The 22,768-nt window shown below is 46.0% G+C and overlaps 2 protein-coding genes across 2 annotated transcripts in view; one reads left to right on the top strand and one right to left on the bottom strand.

Moving 5' to 3' along the window:
- Positions 1-305: 305 nt before the first annotated feature.
- mrpl18 (mitochondrial ribosomal protein L18) lies at positions 306-7,751 on the top strand. The gene is made up of 4 exons (XM_084332557.1): positions 306-551; positions 931-1,099; positions 1,944-2,178; positions 3,451-7,751. Exons 1-4 carry the CDS (start codon positions 452-454, stop codon positions 3,526-3,528), a joined length of 582 nt encoding a protein of 193 aa, XP_084188683.1. The 5' UTR covers positions 306-451; the 3' UTR covers positions 3,529-7,751.
- A 3,817-nt stretch (positions 7,752-11,568) lies between these two features.
- LOC311242541 (protein phosphatase Slingshot homolog 3) overlaps positions 11,569-22,768 on the bottom strand; it is a 48,219-nt gene continuing 37,019 nt past the window's right edge. Inside the window, exons 12-17 of the mRNA XM_084331509.1 lie at positions 19,052-19,198; positions 17,958-18,158; positions 16,656-16,878; positions 16,329-16,427; positions 16,091-16,183; positions 11,569-13,480 (exon numbers count right to left, since the gene is read on the bottom strand). Coding sequence (XP_084187635.1) covers positions 13,289-13,480; positions 16,091-16,183; positions 16,329-16,427; positions 16,656-16,878; positions 17,958-18,158; positions 19,052-19,198 — 955 coding nt within the window. The 3' untranslated portion in view covers positions 11,569-13,288. The remainder of the gene's footprint in view (positions 13,481-16,090; positions 16,184-16,328; positions 16,428-16,655; positions 16,879-17,957; positions 18,159-19,051; positions 19,199-22,768) is intronic.

Below are 22,768 nucleotides of genomic sequence, written 5' to 3'. Positions count from 1 at the left end.
GTACGGTTAATGAATTTGGTTAATATATTAGATAAATAGATTAATATGTATTTATCGTATACATTTTTTATACAATTCGTTTTTCGGAGTCATGGTAGATTAAAATAGATAAGAGCTTTAAAATTATATATAAAACTAATTTTCGCCCGCGGTGTCACTTACGTCCCTTTTGCTCCAAGCCCTGAAGCAATTTTTTATTAAAAAATAATCATCTCGAGGCCAGGAACCTTGAAGCAGCCATTTCCGTTCCTGTCGGTGATCTTTGAGTTTGCACAACTAGAACCGGATGTTGTCTGAATGTCAAAGATGGCGTTGCATATGTCGGGGCTGCTAACGCGAACTATGTATTGAGCCTTTTCCTACAATAAATGCTACCGGTCTGGGCCGTCGTCGTAGCATATAAAGTTAACAATTTTTTTGTCATATATATGAGCAAATAAAGGCCAAGGAGATGGCAGTCGTGGGCGAAATAAGACGAAATGTACGGCTGTTGATAGGTCAAATTCAACGACTCCGAGAAATGGGTACTGCGAGCCACTCATTTAAATCAGGTATACGATTTTATTTGTCAGCTAGCTATGTATCCAAATTGCAAGTGAATGGAACGTGTATAATAATATATTGTATTGGCTGTGACTGACTACTATCAGAAATATGCTATTGACTTCATGGCCGACCTACAGACACAGATCACAGTACTATATACCTGTATGTCATGTATGTCCCTATGCCATAAATTAATATGTTGTACGTCATAAATGTCACTATGAATTGAAAATGGGGGACCCTGGTGTAAACAAGACAAACGTCTTTCTCTGGTCAGCATCCCCTTAACAATTGTGTGTATTGAGCCGTACTGTATTGTACCCATTCTGCAATCTGTTAAATAAAGTTTTCATTCATTCATCTCTCCACTCTTCTCTCCCCCAGCCCGCTGCTTCAGCCAGGCAGCCCCGCAGCCCGAGCCCAGTGTCGAAGACAATGAAGCTGTGAACCCCACCTTTGTCAACAGAAACCCACGTAATCTTGAGCAGATGGCCCTAGCAGTAAAAGACAGGGGGTGGGACACGTCCTGGCCCCAACGAGAGTTCTACCACAGGTGTGAGGGCGGCTTGTCTAATATTTTGTATAGTTTGGACTTTATTCTTTTGAATAGTTTCACTGTACATACATGTGACAAATAAAACAGAACTTGAAACTTACCAGCCACAGACAAAATAAAGCAGCGTTCGGCTGGGTGGCTGGTGTTCATTCCCAGTGTGTGGACGTGTTTACGTGTACACGCTTGTGTATGACATTTACAAGATATCCCACCAGCATTTTGTCCTTCACACCGTGATAACACCCTGTTCATCTCTCTCTCATTTATTTACATTACATTTAGTCATTTAGCTTTAGCCTTAACACTTTTTTTTTTTTTTTTAACTTTGACCAGTCACCTGGTTCTTTTTAGCGTTTATCGCTTTTTCTTCGCATTCATACTTGGTCAAGTTCGACCGACAGAAGCAGGCTGAAAGGGTTCAGATGGGGGGGAGAGACACTCTGGGAAAGGCACGGCTGCCGTCCGAGATTCGAACGCGCTCAGCCCCAGATCCGCGCGAGCACGGTTGTCCACGGCGCTGAAATAGCACTCGCGGTACGTGGTGAGCTACTGGAGCTCCCCTAGCCTTAACACTTTTATCCAAAGCGACTTACAAGTTATGTACGACAAATCGGTACAACTCTTTCAGTTGAGTAACAATGTTCATCAGTGTTGAAACTTGAGTGCTGCAGTGTTGAGTGCATAGTAGTAAAGAATGGCATTAGTATATTAGGAAGATTGCATGATAGGACAGTAAGAAGGTTAGTGTTTTTTCATTACATGTTTTCTTTTCATGTCAGGTATTGATTGAAGTGTGTCTTTAGTCTCTCCGTCCCCCCTTTTCTTGTGTCCCCTCTCTCAGGCTGATATTCTCTCGTACGCGGCTCCATGTGACCGCTGAGGTGTTCTCCAGTGGCTCTGCTGTCCCGGTGCTGTCCTGTTCCACCAGGGAGTGGGCCATAAAGCGGGAGCTGGCTTCCACTCGCTGCGTCGCGGCATGCCAGGCCGTGGGTGAGGTGCTGGCGCAGCGGTGCCACCAGGCTGGCATCACTAGGATGGTCTACAGAGAGATCCCCTGGCAGTACCGTGCAGATGGCGTGAGTACAGTACACACAGATTGGTTTGAGATTAAAGTGATGGGATATCTACATACAGACGGGAATAGTTTGTTTGTGGTGCTCTCAAACTGTACTGAATTTCATTGGCCCATTTCATTTTTACATTACGTTAACAGAACACATGTTACTGTCATGGGAAGAGGGTTAAATGCCAGTGATTGGGAAATCATTCTAAGCCTCATCTTTTGATTTGTGTAGCTAATATATTGCAATATCCCCATTCATTTTGACTTGCTTCCATCATATCTTTACATTAGCAGCTTAGGTGTTCCGTTTAGGCTACGTAGCGGTGGTATATTGTATTATTGCACAAATATTGCATTCTCATCCCTTGGATTCTTATTGTATTACTGTACTATGGCACACAATCGTTGCGGGCAAGACCCCCCGCATTTCACTGTATACTTGTATGCCGTGACAAATAACTCTTGACTTGACTATATTTAAATTATCCTTGCTTTCTAGGGGTGGGAGAAATAATATATTTAATAATCGCAATTACATTTTTCTGATTGTGCTTTTCAATAACAATATACATAATAATTAAGAACATTCAATAATAAATGTTCTGGGTTTTGAGTGTTATGTTGCTGTTAAGAGGGTTTACATGAATAAGTAACTGATTTTAAACCATATACATTGAACTGGTTTCAAATAATAAGAACCGCAATGTACAGTATGTGAACACAAATTATGATGCTTGGTGAATCATTTGGTGATCGTTTGTCCCTGGTAATTCAGTATGGGCAATTGGGCACTAATAAAACCCATCTGCTGTCCTGGTGTCATAAAGGAGCACTTTAGAATTTAGAATTTCAGTTTATTTTCCTTCACCTGACACTTCCTTTAGTCTCCCAAAAATGGCATGTTAGCTTTACTAGCATTCATCATTGACACAGTGGCACAGCTAGCTGCAGGTGTTATGCTAGTGTTACCCCTTGGTTTCAATGAGGAAAGCCAACGCCTGGGGGAAACAAAGACGTGTATAAATGTTTTCCTCCAGTGAGATGTGCGTCATGTTTAGAAATGTCAGAGTGGTCCGGTTAACTGTCTAGTGTGGTAGTGAAAGGGTTAACCGTCTAGTGTGGTAGTGAAAGGGTTAACCGTCTAGTGTGGTAGTGAAAGGGTTAATAGTGCAGTGTGGTAGTGTAAGGGTTAACCTTCTGCAGTGTGGTAGCGAAAGGTTAACCTGTAGTGTGGTAGTAAAAGGATTAACTGTGCTCGACTCACTCAGTCCTTCTCTTCCCACAGGTCCAGACCTTCAGGAGGGCGGTGAAAGAGGGCGGGGTCATCCTGAGCGAACCCAGGAGGAAGTACATCGGGGTCTGATGTTTGAGTTAAAACATTCGTTCCGTAAAAGATCGTTTTACGGATGACCCCCATGTCTTTTCTTTTACAAATGTTCCAAAATGTGAGCCATTATATGGCAAAATTAACAGAACTGTACTCTTTGCTTTGGGGATAGCGCCCGTTGTGTTCCTTCCTTCATGATGTAGTGTTTACCAACATTGTTATTTCTACTTAACTGAATAAAAGACAGAGTAAAAAAAAAATAAACATTTGGTCTCAATATAGTCATTGTATTTGTACATACAGTGATAGCTGTAAACAGAAGGTGTGGTTGGAAACAAGAGTTCAAAACGTGCCCAGAATACATAGAAATGTCAATTATTAAAAAAAAAAATCACTACTGATCAATTTGATCACAGTACAGTTGGCTCAGGCGGTGGGGTGAACTGAGGTGCGTGGCGGTTTCTAACATGTTGAGTCTGCACTGCAGCATGTGGAACCCAGTCAAGTATGTAGACTGACCGGGATGAACAAGGTGATCGCCAGCATGAATAAAAATGGATGTCAATATAAAATCAAACAATCATATTTTGGTAACAAAATAAATTTAAAAATGGTTCATTTACCTTGATCAGTTGCAATACCACAAACGTACAGATAGTCATTCTCTCAAAAAAAACAAGATGTGAACATGCATTCAGATAGTCGGCTACAGCAGAAGGCATAAAACAGGCATGCAGTACTTGGAAAGCAGGTTCATAGTATACAAGCATCACATCCCAGCTAAGTTCATATCACATCCCAGCTAAGTTCATAGCATATCACATCCCAGCTAAGTAAGAAAAAAAAGAAAGATATTGGGGGGTGGAAGAGACACATATTGCACCAGTATGAAATGCCACCACCTCAGTGAAATTGACAGTTGTGATTAGAGGATCAAGAAAAGAGGGCAGGGTTTGAGAGGTCAATAGCAATACACATTAAAAAAAGGTGGTTGACTTAGTCATATGGTGCGATAAAAAACCACCTGCAGCTAAATGTGACAAAGACCAGGGAACTGGTTGTGGATCTGGGGAGGAGTGCATCTGTGACACCCGTTTCCATCAGGGGAGTCGATGTGTGGACACGGTTGAGGATTACAAATACCTCTGTGTACACATGACAATAAACTGAACGGGTCAAAACATGCAGAGGCACTCTACAAGAAGGGCCAGAGCCGACTCTACTTCCTTAGAAGGCTGAGATCTTTCAACGTCTGTACAAGGATGTTGATGTTCTACAAGTCGGTGGTGGCGGGCACCTTCTGGTACGCTGTGACCTGCTGCGGACAGAGCGGGGGACGCAAACAGGCTGGATAAGCTGGTCAGGAAGGCCAGTAACGTGGTAGGGGTGGAGCTGGACTCTCTAGCGGTGATGGCGGAGAGGAGGAGCCTTGCTAAGCTCCATGCCATCAGGGACAACCCCTTCCACCCACTATACACAGACTTGGCTGACAGAAGGAGCACGTTCAGTGCTAGACTATCAGACTCCCAAGATGTAGCACTGAACGGCACAGGAAGTCCTTCATTCCGACAGCCATCAGACTTTATAATGCATCACTGTGCATCACTGAGCACAGGGTGACAGTACTATCTTCCTGGACTTTTACTTTACCTTTAAAACCGACATAGTACAAATGTACACTTACTGTATATTTTATATTAGAATGTAACATAGGAAATGTATATCCCGGACCGTATTTTATTCTTAGGCTTATTATTCTTATTTGTGACTTTTGTTTTGTCTACCTAAATGTGAGCGATTTGTAGTGCCAAATTTCCCTCGGGATGAATAAAGTATTTCTATTCTATTCTATTCTAAATACAACAGTTGTGCATTTCAGAAAGACCGTAGTCATCTCAGACCCTGGTTCAAGGCACTCGTAGGCTGCATAATATGGAATAAAATGACAGGATTAAAATTAAATAAACAACATCGCTGGTTGACATACTGACTTGAAAACTAAAGGACAAAGTGTTTTGTCAATATATATTCCTTGTATTTGTCGTTTTCAAATAAAAAATATTCATTGGCACATTGAAATACGTTGATTGGCAGATAGAGTTGGTCATAATAAGTTTGTCCATAATATACACAGCTTAAATACAGTATCCTGAAAGTAAAATCTCTCGTTTTAAAATACTTAAGCTTTACTGAAAACAAGTGTAAAGGGTCTTTATGTGCAAGTCTTTAGGTGTGAGTCTTTATGTATAGGTATGTGTGAGTCTGTTCTGTAAGTCTATGAGTGCGTCTTTAGTTGTGAGTCTATGCAAGTCTGTGATTCTTTATGTGCAAGTCTGTGTGCATCTTTAGTTCTGTATCGTTAGTGGCTTAGCTTGGCATCACACTGCACTATCTCGCGTACGTGCACGCGTACTGAATAAACCACAAATGTACCTCTAATACCAGTATTAGTCTGACCACACCCCTCATCAGCTTACCTTCATAAGCAGGTGTGTGGTCACCTGCTCTCCTCCTTCTCGCTTTCACCACAAGGAAGAAGTGCCTCGGTAGATCCCCACACTTGACACCATGATGGAAGAAATTGGATTAGGAACAGCTTGGGAAACAAGGATACGTTGACATCATATCTTTATTTTCTCTCTCACTATTTTTCGAGAAAATACGGCGATATTGTCTTCGTACTGGAGTGTCTAGAAGATGATGATCATTCTAAAAACCCTCCACCGGTTTTCGTATTGGGAGCATGCCGCTGCATGCTTCTCAACTGCAGTTCCTTGCTGTGTTTGTTGGGGTGAAACCTGTCAGGCCACAGCTGAACTGTCGGACATGCCGCTGTTGTGAGAAGCGGTGCGTTCCAGGTTGGGTGAGTAGTGTTTGCTGGCGGGCTCCACTTGTCTGTTAGTGCTATGGGGGCTACTTGACAAAGTTTATGGAAACCGGCCCCAGGCTAGGGTCCTTTGTTTAGCCGCCTAGGCGACAGAAGGCCTTGGTCTGGAGACCATTATAGTTTTAACTAGTGGGCCGCGACCATTGACACTGGTGATCCCTGTGTGTTCTGGACGAGTGGATTCTCTCTGTCACCGTGTTAAGGCCCCATCTTTCATATCCAAATGAGAGTATTCCTTCACGAGGGGATATGTGCATGTAATGTGCGATAGCGGCAGATTCATGTTCGAAGTCAGCTACACAGGCCAGTTGGTACTGTGCTGATTCCGCCGGATGTGGTAAAGTCACCGTTGTGAAGCGGTGTTGACATCTTGTTTTCTCTTTTCTCTTAAAAAGTGAGGAGAGGTTCAGAACGGCGGCCTGTCTGGGTGAGTGTTATGTCATTGTTTACATGTTCATAGCTTACGGTTAGCCAGTCAGCTGTTAACTGCTGCGTTAGCCTGCTGGATCGCTGCATGGCCTGCTTAAGGCCTACTATTAGCCAGTCAGCTGTTAGCTGCGGGGCTAGCATGTCGTGGTCGCTAGGTAACGTTAGCTTGCTGCTATGGCCATGGCTGGCGCGGGGTAGCTTAGCTTCTCGCGCGCCGCCGGGAGCTCGCTTCTGATCGCCGTTAGCTTGATGCTATTCTGTTGAACGTGCTTTGATTTTAACATGTTTTACACTCTTGACCGCGACGTCATCCTTGACAGGGGATGTTTCGTCGACCCTGCCCTGAGCCTGGACGGGGATTGCGTCAACAAAGAGGACTGTAGCGACTGGTTGGAGCGGCGACGCTGCCCGGATCGAACAACACAGGACGGCTGTGTTCTACGGTGTCTTGTGACTGCACTTCGCTGATCTGCGTTCCGGGTAGGAACGGGGTTGACCAGACCTCATAACACGTCTTCTGGTTTTACTTTGCTAAATGTATTGTGAATAACGGTGTTTTTTCCCAAAGCGTGTGTTGTTGCAATGCATTTAGGATACGTTGCGGGTTATGTGTGAGCTGTTTTTGTCACTGGCAGTTAGCTTCTCCGTGCAGATCGTGATGTATTGATCTGGTTGTTGTGTGAGAAACATCATGGTGTTTATGTGTACCGTGTACTCACTACTAAGGCAACTAACCTATGAAGCTATGCTTGGTGACAAGTGAGTAAAAGAATGTTCTTTCTCAGACTGTAATGACAATGAACAGTGTGTTCACACATTAACAGGTTTTCCTGTTTTAACTGGCCGTATTGAGGGTAAAATAGGAGGATTGTGTTTTCCCCCCCGGTTCCCTGGGGACTTTATCACCTCCTATCAGACATGTTGTGCATTAATTGTGTCTTTTGTGTGGTAGGGATACGATGTAACTCTTAGCTTGATTGCTGAGGTTGTGCTAAATCTGCTGGAGAAACTTATTTCCTAAAGGGAAATTGGTTTGGTTGCTGTCATGTGTGCTTAGCAAGGCCTGTGGTCGATACTAATCAAGAATGATGTATTCTCTCATTGTGAAAAAAACGGCGTTCCTCTGTTGAGTGTTTTTGCCATTTTTTGTAGGTGATGATGGGTTGTGTGTGTCATGTGACCTACAACTGGGTTGTACTGGCCACAGAAGCACATGTGTATGTTGGACCGGGGTTCTTAGAGCCCTCTCTATTCTGTGTTTTTCCTTAGTAAAAATCAGATGGCAGGTTAGCTCATGCGCTGTGTGGAGCTGTGAAACGCTTCATAGAGCTGACTATGACTGTGTCATATTCTCTTTTTGTCGTTACGTCGTATCATGGGTGTGGGGTCGTAAAGGGGTGAACTGGTAACCTTTCCTCTCCCCATTGTTCTGTCGGTCAGGTGTACACCCCCTGTCCTTCAAGGTTCCCGTCACGTGGCGGTTCGGCACGTTACGGGGGGGGGGGGGGGGGGGGGGGGGGGGGAGTTCCTGGTCCCACGGCCTGGTATATTGGGCGTGTGCACCGCAGGAATTCCCCCGCCATAGAGTACGTCACCGTGCGCGTCTCTGTTGGTAGGACTTCCGTGTGCTGTTCAGGTCCATGTGATGGATCTGTTTTCAGGGGGGGTGGTCAGGGCTCCTCCTCACCAAGCGCCTATTCAGGCCTTCTGTGAGTTCGGACTCCTTCTTCCATGTGAGGAAGCCTCCATCAGAGTACAGAGCCTTCCTCCTCAGATTGTCAAAGTGAGTGGACCCTCTAGAAGGGTCCTTTTCTATTGTATGTATATTCGATTCAATTCGTTTATTGAGTGTGTATGGGTTCAGTGCCTCTTCCCCGGAGGCCCTAAAACCAGTTTTTTACATGGCTCAAGGTGCAATATATTCTTTTCAATCTGTACAGCTCGCGTGGGAAGTCTCTCTGGGGATCCCCGTCTCTTTCCTATGGGAGGGTGGTGGGATGTAAAAATGTGAACATTTTTTACCCCGGCTGTGTAGACTGGGATACATACTGTTGATGCTTCCTTCTTTCTATTCCAGAAGTGTTGGAGTTAGGGAGTGTCACACCCCTCTTGTCGTTCCCCTGGGCGCCTTGGGGATTCAATGACAGGTCTAAATAGCCTGTTCATTGATGGGGGTGTGTCCCGACGCACGTATAGTGCTAGCTCGCTGTAAACAGGCGATTGGCTGGCACGCCTTGGTTGCTTGTGGTTGAAACAGCGTTTTTATAAAGCAACTGAGATGGGGGTTTTTCCTCTTCCGACGACCACATCCCATGACCTGGGTGGGTTGTCGACGGATTCTCGTTAATGTCTGGGGGATGATGACGGGATGGATCTGAACATATGTAGTGGGGTCTCAGGCGCGGTTCGTCCGAACGTCTGGGTGGCGCCTTCTTTTCATGTTAAGATCAACACGCATATCTGCCCTTCTCCTGGAGTAGGCATGTCGGCGTGGTTAGGGCACGGGACTGGTTCTGGTCACGCTGGTCCAGATCAGTTGAACCCGTTGTCCGCCGGGGATGCAGATCTGCTGTTCTGGTACCCTGAGGGACTTGGGCTTTTTTCAGGGGGAAAAATGCCAGGTCGGTCTGGGTGTCACAGGGTTAAGCGCTATGGAGACCCTGGTTGGGTATGTTTTTACTCAGCACTGTCGTCATGGCTTACAGCCATGCCATTCTGTACGTGCTCGATCTCGTCGGATCTCGGCCGCTACACAGGTTGGTCCTGGTTAGTACTTGGTTGGGAGACCGCCGGGGAATACCAGGTACGGTGTGCTTAGGGGCTGGTTCTCCATTATTTTTCGCTCCTCTCTCACGCATGGCGAAGAGGGGCCTGTGGGGGTGGTTTTTTGACCTCCTCTGGTGACCCTGTGCTTCCCGTACCGCCAGGCCCGGTCCGAAGTGATGTTTGCGACCCGTAGGCCTGGGTTAACCCTTTTTGGAAACTGAAACACTTGTACTGCGGTATAGCCGGTGTATACCCGCAGGTGTGTTTTGGAGTTTTTTCTTGAGGGGTTATAGGAACAACCACCGCATTGGGTAACACCGAGGTGGTTGATTCCCTGGTGTGTTGGAGCAGTGTCAACTCCCGGGTTCACCGTTTGAGGGTGCCCCTGCACGTTCATGACGTCTGCCAATCGTGTCAGCCTTCTCTGCTCGACCCCTCTGGGTGGGGGTTGTTAAATGGAGGCTTGGTCATGCAACACCGCCAGCTTACGCTCCTTCCGCCGGGGCGGCTGTGTTCAGCTGTCCCCTCTGGCGCCTGTCTCGTCCGCAGTCTCCAGGCTAGGGTTAACAGCCTGTTGCCTGGTTTTTTTCCCCGGTGCGCTGCCTGCTTCCGTTGGTTAACCTTTTTTGTGTGCTTACGGCCATGCTGACTGCCTGTTCTGCAGGGTCAGTGTGCCAGGCGGTGTACTATTGGGGGGACGGGGCCCGCTCGGCTTACGGCCATACCGACCTGAACACGCCCGATCTCGTCCGATCTCGGAAGCTAAGCAGGTTCTGGCCTGGTTAGTACTTGGATGGGATTCCGCCTGGGAATACCAGGTGCAGTAACTGAGGGGCCTTTGTCCGAATACGCTGGCGATGTGGGGGGCGGGGCACTACGTGCCCACCTGGTGGGGTCTTGATGCTGGCATCATGGACTTCTCCGGGCCCCCATTCTAGGGAGTCCAGTCCTTTTGGTGGGTCTGGGTCTTCCTTCGTGCTCCGCTGCTACGGCCTTGCCACGGGGTTGGGTTTGCCCTTGACCCCGTGATTCTGGGGGCAGTAACGAGGTTGTTCCTCCGTTCGTTCCCGGGTGGCATGCGGGTTGTGCGTGTGTGTAGTCGTGGGGTCAAGCCACGGTCTGCTCACCCTGTGCGTTGAGTTGCTTGAGTGCCTCTTCGCACGGTCGGGTCCGTCGCCCTCCCGTGACGTCCCTAATAGGGGGGCTACCCGCCATTAGGGGGGGTCGGGGGGGCTCGGCCCTCCCTGTTCTGATGGTTGTGGGGGGGCTGTCAGCGGGGTGTATTTGTCAGCCAGTGGCTCCGCTTGGCCTCCCTTGTGCAGTGTGATGCCAAGCTAAGCCACTAACGATACAGAACGATAGGTTATGACTATAACCAAGTTCTGTTAGTTAGGGGCGATGCTTGGCATCAGACGGCCGCTGCAGCCCTTGTCCTCACCTTGTGGTGAAAGCTTGGGAAGGAGGAGAGCAGGTGACCACACACCTGCTTATGAAGGTAAGCTGATGAGGGGTGTGGTCAGACTAATACTGGTATTAGAGGTACATTTGTGGTTTATTCAGTACGCGTGCACGTACGCGAGATAGTGCAGTGTGATGCCAAGCATCGCCCCTAACTAACAGAACTTGGTTATAGTCATTTTTTTTGATCCACTTTTTCTCCCATTTTTCTATATTTTCTCCCATCCCAATTTCGTATCATCCAATTCAACCCTCCCCTGTCACGAACGCTGTTTCTTGCCTCCCACAAGCCGGCTGCAATGTGGACTAAGTCATACATAGCACAAGTCCCCTCCGGTACTTGAGGTAACAGCAGTCGCATCTTTTCACCTGCGCAGCTCGATCTCTTAGTGTCGAGGAGTAACGCGTGGGAGGCTCACGCTGCCCCCGACACTTCCTGATTCTACTGCGCAGGCGCACCAACCGACTTGTAGGAGTCGCTTGTTCACAACGTTCGATCCCCACCCTTCAGTTTTCCCTCCCCGTAATACGGCCAATGTGTATTACTGCGGACGACCAGCCAAACTGAAAAACAATGTGGAGAGCTGGATTCGAACACGCGAATCCTAGCGTCTCCACACTGGTGGCGAGTGCCTTAGACCACTACACCACCTAGCCGCCAGAACTTGGTTATAGTCATAACCTATCGTTGTGAGTCTTTAGGTGTAAGTCTTTAAGATAATATAAGATATTCCTTTATTGATCCCCTTGGGGAAATTCGGTAAGTCTTTAGTTGTGAGTCTTTATGTGGTAGTCTGTGTGTGCGTCTTTACGTGTGTCTGTATGTGCACTTGGAGAACATTTAAAAAGTATGCTTAATAAAATACATGGATACATACATACTACCCAGACTGGCAGCATATAGCTTAAAATTGTCCAAAGCAAAAAGAACATAGGAAAATGATTGCATAGATCTTATCCACGGAGGAGGGAGAGAGGGAAGGCACTAAAAGATACTGTACATCTATCTATGTGGCAGGATATGTACTGAATATACAAAATAAAATATAAATAGTAAATACACAAATGTAAATACAGTACATCTCCACTTAAGCCTCTAGAAATGTTTGCCTTTGGTCATGCTCTGGTATCGCAATACTGCAGCAATATAATATTTTTCAATAATTTACTGTGTGCCAATGAAGAGTGAGCATATAATCCTAATGCGTCTAAGCAGATTTGTGAAATGTAATAAAAGCTGTGCAAAATAGGACTTAAAATTAAAATTATGCTTCAATGACCTACAACATAATTCTGTGGCATGCCAGTATATTAAAAAAGAAAGAAAGATATCTTTAGACACAATCCACTCCTATTAGTCAGTGTTGTAGATGAGACCACCCCAACCAGGACTAAAAACACTCAACAATTTGTCACAAGTTTTTGAAACATAAACGCTGGTTTCACCAAAGAGGCTCTATACGAGATACTAGACAATTTTTTGATTCACTTTTAGCGTTTGTATACCCAGTGTCGTGTCTGATTGACCAGCCAGTCAGTCAGTTGATTTAATTTGGCTGTTGATAGTGTAGGGTTACAAGTCATACCATTGTGTCTCACGCCAAGACTTAATATATAATATTTGTGTTCGATTCTGTCAGAACGGCAGAGGCAACGAAAAGAAAAATTGTTTTTGATCATCTTACATATAACGACTAACGGGCCGACAGGGAGGCGCGTGCCAACTGAGGTAAAACCCACATGATTTTATTCCCACATTGGGAAAAAGACCCATCTCAGGTGAGACCAAGACAAGTCCCAGGCCAAGAACCGTCCCCGGACCGGACCAGAGTAAAGATCAAGACCCAGTTGGCGGAGGAGACCCCAGGTCAAACTTCATCTTTCCCCATCTGCTGAGAGGGAACATCTCCAAATGTTTTTCAAAGATCAATTCAATTTTGAATGACGCAGTCTTTGGCGGAAAGAAGGAAGAAGTCTACGTTCTCATCTAAATTTGCAGTCTACATTTTCATCTAAATGTTAATGTGTTATGATCAAATTAAGTGGGCGGCTGTGGGGGGGACCGAGACCAAGATAAACAGGGTCCGACACTGAAACGAGACGGATATCAAAGGAAACTGGTCTTCAGAGCTACAACACTGCTATTAGGGTCTCCTCTGGTAATCCGTTTATGTCCTCCTGACCATCCACTGTCTCCCCTCATGTTCCCCAACCCCCCCCCCCCCCCTCCTCTCCTCTCGTCACTCTTTAATATTATCACTCCATCGTCTTCCCGTCTCCTTTACTGCATCCTGGTGGGTGACCTAGTCCCACCTCCTCTTGTGTTCTGGGCCCCGGTTGGCTGCGCGGTTCGGGTGAAGCGTCCAGACAGCCTCTCTGACGAACCAGACCCCTCCGTCCGTGGCTCCGCCTCCGTTGCCCAGGGGATCGCCTCGGACTGCCAGGCAGCTACGACGAGAAGAACAACAACATTGAAAGTACATTTGGAGGCCGTGTCTTGAGTTTTTTTTTTATCCACTTTTTCTCCCATTTTCTATATTTTCTCCCATCCCAATTTCATATCATCCAATTCAACCCTCCCCTGTCACGAACGCTGTTTCTTGCCTCCCACAAGCCGGCTGCAATGTGGACTAAGTCATACATAGCACAAGTCCCCTCTGGTACTTGAGGTAACAGCAGTCGCATCTTTTCACCTGCGCAGCTCGATCTCTCAGTGGCGAGGAGTAACGCGTGGGAGGCTCACCCTGCCCCCGACACTTCCTGATTCTACTGCGCAGGCGCACCAACCGACCTGTAGGAGTCGCTGTCCACAACGCCCGATCCCCACCCATCAGTTTCCCACCCCCTAATACGGCCAATGTGTATTAGTATGAACGACCAGCTAAACTGAAAGCAATGTGGAGTACTGGGCTCGAACAGGCGAGCCCAGCGTCTCTGCATTCGTGGCGAGCGCCTTGCCCACTACGCCACGTAGCCGCCCCGTGTCTTGAGATTTAAAAACAATTGGTTAAAAACAGTGGTGTCATTTAACCGTCGTGCTGACCTTTACATGACTACATTCGCCATTTCTCTGCTGCATTTTCCAGAACTCAGTATATCCATTATATTCATAACTCAAAAACAATGTGCACGGACATACTTCTTCTTGCCTCAGGGGCATAATCCATCATTGCAACAAAAACAAGGAAATAGGATGCTCAATGCTCATGAATGTCCATTCCTTTCAATTTGTCATTCGACATATCTAGTCGACTAAAACTGTTATTGCACATGACGAATCATGAATCCCTACCCTCCTTCAAAACCGCTCTCAAAGAGCACCTACGGGTGGCTGCAATTAGAAACTGGCCCGGTAAATGTCCAAACCCCCCCACCCAACCCCCTCCAATGTACAGTTTCTTCCCCTTCGAATGTATATATATTTTTTATGATCTCTTAAACAGTACTGTATATTTGTATGTCTTGTATGTCATAAATGTCTTGATGAAACAGTACTGTATATCTGTATGTCATAAATGTCCTGATGAATTGAAAATGGGGGACCCTGATGTAAACAAGACGAAAGTCTTTCTCTGGTCTGCATCCTCTTAACAATTGTGTGTATTGAGCCGTACTGTATTGTACCCAGTCTGCAATCTGTTAATAAAGTTTTCAATCAATCAATCAGGATGAATATACTAAACGTTAGAACATATAGACTCTTATATTAGTCCGCGTCCCGCGTCCAAATTGCAAGCGCGTCTTTTGAGTTGAAGTCATTAGAATTAGCTCTTGGAATGTGAAATAAGCGTGTGATTTAAGTGTCGTCTCTGCGGCTCTCATTCTCTGCTGCAGAGCTGATTCAGAGCTGGGTTGGGAATCTCTGGTGTTCGATGCCTTTGCGTACACGGTTAGACTACTGTATTATTGTACGTGTGCCACGCACAGGACTGGGCGAAGGTAGCAGAACGTGCGGACAGGTCGGCGGACATCACGCGGCTCTTGTCGCCAAAATGAAATCATTGTTTACAGGCAGTAAAAGGGTCCATTTGTCTTTTTTTTTTTTTTATCCACTTTTTCTCCCATTTTCTATATTTTCTCCCATCCGAATTTCGTATCATCCAATTCAACCCTCCCCAGTCACGAACGCTGTTTCTTGCCTCCCACAAGCCGGCTGCAATGTGGACTAAGTCATACATAGCACAAGTCCCCTCCGGTACTTGAGGTAACAGCAGTCGCATCTTTTCACCTGCGCAGCTCGATCTCTCAGTGGCGAGGAGTAACGCGTGGGAGGCTCACGCTGCCCCCGACACTTCCTGATTCTACTGCGCAGGCGCACCAACCGACCTGTAGGAGTCGCTGTCCACAACGCCCGATCCCCACCCATCAGTTTCCCACCCCCTAATACGGCCAATATGTATTAGTATGAACGACCAGCTAAACTGAAAGCAATGTGGAGCGCTGGGCTCGAACAGTCGAGCCCAGCGTCTCCGCATTCGTGGCGAGCGCCTTGCCCACTACGCCACGTAGCCGCCCTCCATTTGTCTTTTTAAAGTGGGGGACTGGTGCTCTCTCTGTGGCAGAGAGACAAGTGTGCTTTAGACACAAGTGTGTTTCTGATGCCGGTAATGAGCCTGTGGTAAAAGAGACTGGTGTTATCCTTTAAGACCCACGCAGCTCTGGGACCTGGAACCTCTATGTAAACACCAACCCAAGATCAAACCACATCAAAGGACCTTCTGTCCTGTGTCTCCTCCACTACACCTCCCTCTGCTTTACTCCTGTGTCTCCTCCACTACACCTCCCTCTGCTTTACTCCTGTGTCTCCTCCACTACACCTCCCTCTGCTTTACTCCTGTGTCTCCTCCACTACACCTCCGTTTGACTGTAAACAGATAATACTGTACTGTAATACTGAGGAGAGTGGAAAGCATTTGTACAGTTAAATATGAAACTACACCAAGAGAAGATCCTGAAAGTGTCTACTTAGTATGTTTCCTTCCAGTTCATCACCCCCTTCCCCCCTCCTCCTCCTCCTCCCCCCCCCCCCTCCCCACCCTCCTCCCCGCCCTCCTCTACCTGTCCGGGTTTGTCCTCATCGTCTAGTTCGCTGATGGACTGCATGAGAGAGAAGAGGTTCATCCTTCCACTGCGATTGAGACTCGGAGACAACTAAAAAGAAAAAGAAAAAAAGACAAAACAGGAGAGACTGTGTGAAAACAGGGAGGAATAGGGGGAAAATAGCTATTAAAAAAAAAAGTGCAAAATATAGGCCAACAACAATACACTCTAATGGGTATTATAGCTAAATGCTCACCTTCTCGCCATCCACAGTGATGAGGGGATTGACAGGCAAGGTGGCTGTGGGTGGAGCCTCCTCGTTGACTCCAGACTTGGGGGTGGAGTCTTCAAAGACCTTTGTGTGTGTAATGTGTATGTGCATGTGTGTGTATGTATGTGTGTCAGTGAGAGGGAGGGGTTCGATAACAAAAAGGAATTTAAAAAAAGCATTCTCTAGAATTCCAATCACTTCTTGGTAAATAAAAACCAGTATCATGATGTTCTTCTATCTCTTTATGAAATAATATGCTTATTATCATCATTATTATTAGTATTATGCTTATTAAATAGAAATTATGCTTACCGGTGGCTCCTCTTCATCGCCACCTCCATTATCAATAGTGTCATATGGGCTCTCCACGTCGTCTTCCTCGTCATCGAGCTCCTCATCATCATCATCATCATCATCATCATCATCATCATCCTCCTCCTCTCCTTCGCTCTCCTCCCCTTTCTCCTTATTGATCCGGAGTGACATCCTCTGTTCTCTCGACATGCGCCTCCAGAGGGTGCTGTGTCGCTGCTGACTGGGATGGGGAGTAAGCGGACAGGAGAATTCTCACACACTGAACAAGCTTTGATACAAACAAGCTACAAACAAGAAAAACCCACAAGAATTCCTGCTACGCATTTTCCATATAAAAATCCCACACTTATTTAAAATCTTAAATATCTAAAGATTTTGATGAGTGTTCAGTATGATGTATTGGCTGAGCAATATGATGACTAGGGCCCTAAGCACTCTACAGCTGAAAAGTATTCTTCATAACAAATATGTCTATAAATAAAGTGAGTCTATAATCATTCTTGATCTTTTCTATACCTATTATGGTCTGCTAGTCAGCGGTTTGTTTATTTTATAGGATTGACTGCCTTGGGAGGATTCAGTGGAGGAGGCGTACGAAAGGAAAAAGCTTAGATATGCAGACTTGGCAGCAGAATCTGAACAGCGAGGATGGAAAGCTAGGGTTTGTCCGGTGGAAGTAGGATGCAGAGGATTTATAGCACAATCTACTTTATCGTTATTGGGAGAGTTGGGGATTCGTGGGTGGAGTTTACGAAAGGCAGTAAATGAGATGTCAGAAGCAGCATTGAAAGGGAGGTTTTAATTTCCTTCTCTGTTGTTTCTGTTTCATGTGTGATATTGCTATCAGGAACTTTTCTATTTTTGACATAGGATAACACAAGGAAGTTCTAACATGAGAGCTAGCATGGAGGGGGGTCGTTCTGGGACGCTGGAACTAACAGTTGAGCCTTCCCGAGGTGTCCTGAGCCTAACTTGACCAAACACTAGTGAAGGGAGGTGCCCACTTGATAACCCTGGTGATATCACTGTCCATCTATCTACATGTTGAGTTGTGGTGGCCATTAGGGGGCATGTGGCATCGGCATTGTCAACATCAAAATGTCTGCTGAAGGTGGAAATACTGTTTGGGGGCCATTATGAGCTACCATAGTAAGTATTAGACTCTCTTTTGGCAATGGGAGTAGGTTTCTTCATTGAGCGCTTATCCTCATCATTAGGGCACACGTATCTTGTAAAATCCAGACTAGGAACCCTGCATGCCAATAAGCATACATATACATACAAACATGTGTCTCTGACCTGGCGTTCAGGATGCCGCTGTAGGTCTGAAGCTGCTTCATGAAGCCCGGGTTGGGCTTGATGATGGGCCGGCGGTCCCTGACGTACGCCATGGCCACCTCCAGGGACCAGTGCTGCTGCTTCATGGCGTAGGCGATCACCGTGGAGGAGGAGCGGGACACGCCCATCTTACAGTGCACCAGCACCGATTGGCCAGCCTTCCTGAGAACCCAAGGGGAGGGGGGGGATTATTAGTAGGTTTTAGGGATGTGTCAAAATAATTGATTAGATAATTAATAATAATAAACTTCTAACTGTCCATCACTTTGTCACATTTTCAGACTTGGAAGTTTTAGCTGGACTGTTAAAAATTTGTTTTTTTTGCTGGGAAGAAAGAAAATAACCATTCCCTTGTTCCAAAGATTACAAATGCAAGCTGGTGACTGATGACACTATATTCAATAAGAACAGAAATGATAACCCACATATTGGCAAACAAATAACTTTGGTCACAGCTACTTTAGAATAATTGTTCCAATAATCTGGATGTATGCACACACCTAGATTAGATTAGAATGTATTGTCATTATACAGCACAAGTACAGTACAACAAAAAGAGCACCCAACCAGAGTGCAAATGTAACAGTAAAGTGCAATAGTAATATACAATGTACAGGTGATTAAACGTGGTATAAAATATATAAATGAGTACTACTGAGTAGTGCACTGCTAATCAAATGTATGTGTAGAGTTGTAGTATTAATATGTACCGTGATACAGGTATAAAGACACTATGGTAGTAAGTCATACTGGCTGGCAGCATAACTAGTAAGAGTTGGTAATGGATATGTACAGATATAGATATAGTATCTGCAGATATGTAAAAAGGATACCTTGGAGACTTTGGAAGAAAGGTATACCGGTACACACACACAGGGTCTGTTGAGGTTCAAGCTGGTAAGATTTCAATGGCATGGTAAACACCAAAGTTGACAGTGCAAATTGCAACATTGGCTTATTACCACCAGAGGGCGCGACACATTACTTTAATCAGGTAGAACGGGGAGGATTGTGATTCAGGCTATATGGGTGGATCATGGGGGGGGGTGACATACCTGGCGGTGTTGATGAAATTGTATGTATCCGTCCAGTGAGGGAGCAGGTCTGTGGCCTCCACATCGTACACTCTGATGTTGGTGTAGGTGAAGGACTCTGGGAAGAAGTTGTCGATCTCCCTGGTCACATTCAAGATGTAGCCCACGCTGGAAAACAGGGACACGGCGTGTCAGCGGTGCGAAGCGAATTTCCTTTTGACCACCAGGGGGCAGAGCGACTAACTGTGAGTGAATGAGCGGGTGAGTCGGTGAGTGACATCGCAGGTCATATAGATGCGCTGCGGATCTAAAAACATTAGTCACAAGCAGTGGTGCAGTGGCAAATTGACAGTAGGTCAAACACTCCACGCGCGTGCGCGCGCATGCACAGTTTTTTTTGGCTGCTCTCGTCCTGCAGCTGGATACTATTGCCTCACAGCGCGGCCGTCAGCGCGCGGCCCAGAGAGCGCCGCTGGCTCTGCGGCTCTGCAGCTGCATGCTTCTCCGGGAGTCCGGTTGGATAATTAAGCATTACATCACACGCAGGAGTGGTTTGTGACCAATAAACCATGCCTAGGGGTGGTTGTTAGGCCCGAGGCGCAGCCGAGGGTCGTTAGACCCCCCTAGGCATGGTTTATTGGTCACAAATCACGACTGCACGTGGTGTAAAGCTTTTATACAACTGCCAGATTCATCCAACCTTATTTCTATACAATAAACACACATTAATCGAAGATTTATTGAAAAAACCATCCGCCAGAAAAAGTAGTTCCCACAACTCCATGTGGAAGCAGCTTGAAGTGCATCCAACCAAACTAACACATCCAACTGTGTATTATTGGAATGATTGAGAGAAGTTGCCTCATGTGGAAGCAGCTTGAAGTGCATCCAACCAACTAACACATCCAACTGTGTATTATTGGAATGATTGATTGAAAATTTTATTACCAGATGCAGAATGGGTACAATACAGTACGGCTCAATACACACAATTGTTAAGGGAATGCATAGGAAAAAAACGTTTTCTTCGCCCTATTTTTTTATTTATTTCTTTTAGCCTAAACTTAACCAGTTGGAAACCAGGGGTACAGTAATAAAATTAGCAATCAACCAATCAATCAATTCAATAGACCATGCTCACTTAAAACAGCGCTGCTTCTCTCTCAGTCTGACTCCCCCGCTGTTGCAGACAGGAGTGTGTGTGTGTGTGTGTGCGTGTGTGTGTGTGTGTGTGTGTGTCACAGTGTGTGTGTGCGTGTGTGTGTGTATGTGTGTGTGTGTGTGTGTGTGTGTGTGTGTGTGTGTATGTGTGTGTGTGTGTTTGTGGGTACGCCAGCGTCGGACAGTGAGAGAGAACGCTGCAGTCAGTAGCAAGAAGGAAGTAGAAATTTAAATCAATCAATTAATCTATCAATCAAACCGCGATTTTTCTTTTGTTCTAGATTGCCTCAAGACCCATCAATTACATCATCCAACATTGTTTAAAGGGCTAACACATTCCCCTTGACAGAATCGCTTCATATTTAGTCGTTTAGTCGCCATTAACATATCCATTTGTAAATATTATTGGCCACCTTCTTGTGATCCGGCGGAGTGATGTGATGTGGGTCGGTTGTGGGCGGGTCCTGGGCCAGCAGCGTGGATTGTTGCCAATAAAGACGTGTAAAATGACTGTTTCAGCCAATCAGAATCGAGAAATTTGCATGCCGTTGTATAATGCCATGTAAAAAGCGATTGCGCGTACTTCAGCCTCAGTGACCGAGGTATAACGCCGTTATACCGAGTTATACCAGCACTGCACCACTGGTCACAAGTGGTCCCTGGCAGGGGCGGATTTAGGATTGTAGGAGATCCGGGGCTTAGCCCAGATTGGGGCACGGATTTTTTTTACTTAGACACAACAACCTTTAACTTATACCACCACCTTAGGGCGGCTATGTGGCGTAGTGGGCCAGGCGCTCGCCACGAATGCGGAGACGCTGGGCTCGCCTGTTCGAGCCCAGCGCTCCACATTGCTTTCAGTTTAGCTGGTCGTTCATACTAATACACATTGGCCGTATTAGGGGGTGGGAAACTGATGGGTGGGGATCGGGCGTTGTGGACAGCGACTCCTACAGGTCGGTTGGTGCGCCTGCGCAGTAGAATCAGGAAGTGTCGGGGGCAGCGTGAGCCTCCCACGCGTTACTCCTCGCCACTGAGAGATCGAGCTGCGCAGGTGAAAAGATGCGACTGCTGTTACCTCAAGTACCGGAGGGGACTTGTGCTATGTATGACTTAGTCCACATTGCAGCCGGCTTGTGGGAGGCAAGAAACAGCGTTCGTGACAGGGGAGGGTTAAATTGGATGATACGAAATTGGGATGAGAGAAAATATAGAAAAGCGGACAAAAGGCACTAGAGAACACTTAAATGCACACCCTTTAATTAATGAAGCAAACTATAATAATTTATAATAATAATAATACACTGTGTGAGGGCGGCTACGTGGCGCAGTGGGCAAGGCGCTCGCAACGAATGCTGGAGACTAGGCTTGAACAGGATGCCTCCTGTTCGAGCCCCGCTCTCCACATTGCTTTCAGTTTAGCTGGTCGTCCACAGTAATACACATTGGCCGTATTACGGGGAGGGAAACTGAAGGGTGGGGATCGGGCGTTGTGGACAGCGACTCCTACAGGTCGTTGGTGCGCCTGCGCAGTAGAATCAAGAAGCGACGGGGGCGGGGCCCCTCCAAAGCCCAGACGCTGAAAGATCGAGCCGCGCAGGTGAAAAGATGCAACGGCTGTTACCTCGAGTATCGGAGGGGACTCGTGCTATGTATGACTTAGTCCACATTGCAGCCGGCTTGTGGGAGGCAAGAAACAACGTTCGAAGACAGGGGAGGGTTGAATTGGACGATATGAAAATTGGGATGGGAGAAAAATGGGAGAAAAAGTGGATAAAAAATAATAATAATACACTGTTTGTATAGCACCTTTCATACAAGAATTGCAGCTCAAAGTGCTTCACAGCAGTACAAAAAGACAGGCATAAAATGAGCACAACATTGGCAGATCAAGAGCAATGCATAAAGTGCAGACATAAAGCATAAAATAGATAGCAGTAAAATAGACAAAGTCGAGGTAAGACATAGAACATTAAATCACATCGTTTTTCATATTAGGATCTAAGATCTAGGGTTACCGGTAACTCGCCGAACGTTGAGCGCCAGGACTCCAGAGTATAGTCGGGTTTTCATCGTTGTTTCTTTTATTCGATATTTCCATTCATAAAGACATGCCGGCAGCCTGTGTTATCACTGGGGATGGGTCTGAGATCTCAAAAGTCCAATACCGCCACTATTGCATTCCATTTGAAACTATGTGGCTTGGTGTCTGTCATTTTGGAAATGACACCAGACCACCCTGAAACTACACTCATATTCACAACGGTATAAAACGGAAATGTATGGATGGAAAAATGATCTGTTTTTTGCATCTTGACCGGAAGAAACTCAATGACAATCGACTATATTATTAGATCCATAGCTATAATATATAATATAGCTTTAGGCCTGCAAACACAGCCACGTATCCCCATGTTAAAAGGCGCTGGCCTTTCAACAGTAACAGTAAACAGCGCCATCTGGCGCTGAAAGTGTTAATATGCGTCTTTGTTTACGGTTTGATTATCACTGATACAAAGTAAAATAGTGCAGTGCAATAAAATAGTTAGTAAAATAGAATAAAATAATGCAATAGTG

Source organism: Notolepis coatsorum (genome assembly GCF_963971535.1).
Source record: "Notolepis coatsorum genome assembly, chromosome: 16".
In the NCBI taxonomy this organism is placed as follows: domain Eukaryota; kingdom Metazoa; phylum Chordata; class Actinopteri; order Aulopiformes; family Paralepididae; genus Notolepis; species Notolepis coatsorum.
The sequence above is the reverse complement of the archived record's forward strand: the minus strand, read 5'-3'. Positions and strand labels throughout refer to the sequence as shown.

Coding starts and splice junctions, on each gene's coding strand:
- mrpl18 (XM_084332557.1), top strand. CDS start 452: ATGGCAGTCGTGGGCGAAATAAGACGAAATGTACGGCTGTTGATAGGT. Junction 552..930: donor GAGCCACTCATTTAAATCAG/GTATACGATTTT, acceptor TCTCTCCCCCAG/CCCGCTGCTTCAGCCAGGCA. Junction 1,100..1,943: donor CAACGAGAGTTCTACCACAG/GTGTGAGGGCGG, acceptor CCCCTCTCTCAG/GCTGATATTCTCTCGTACGC.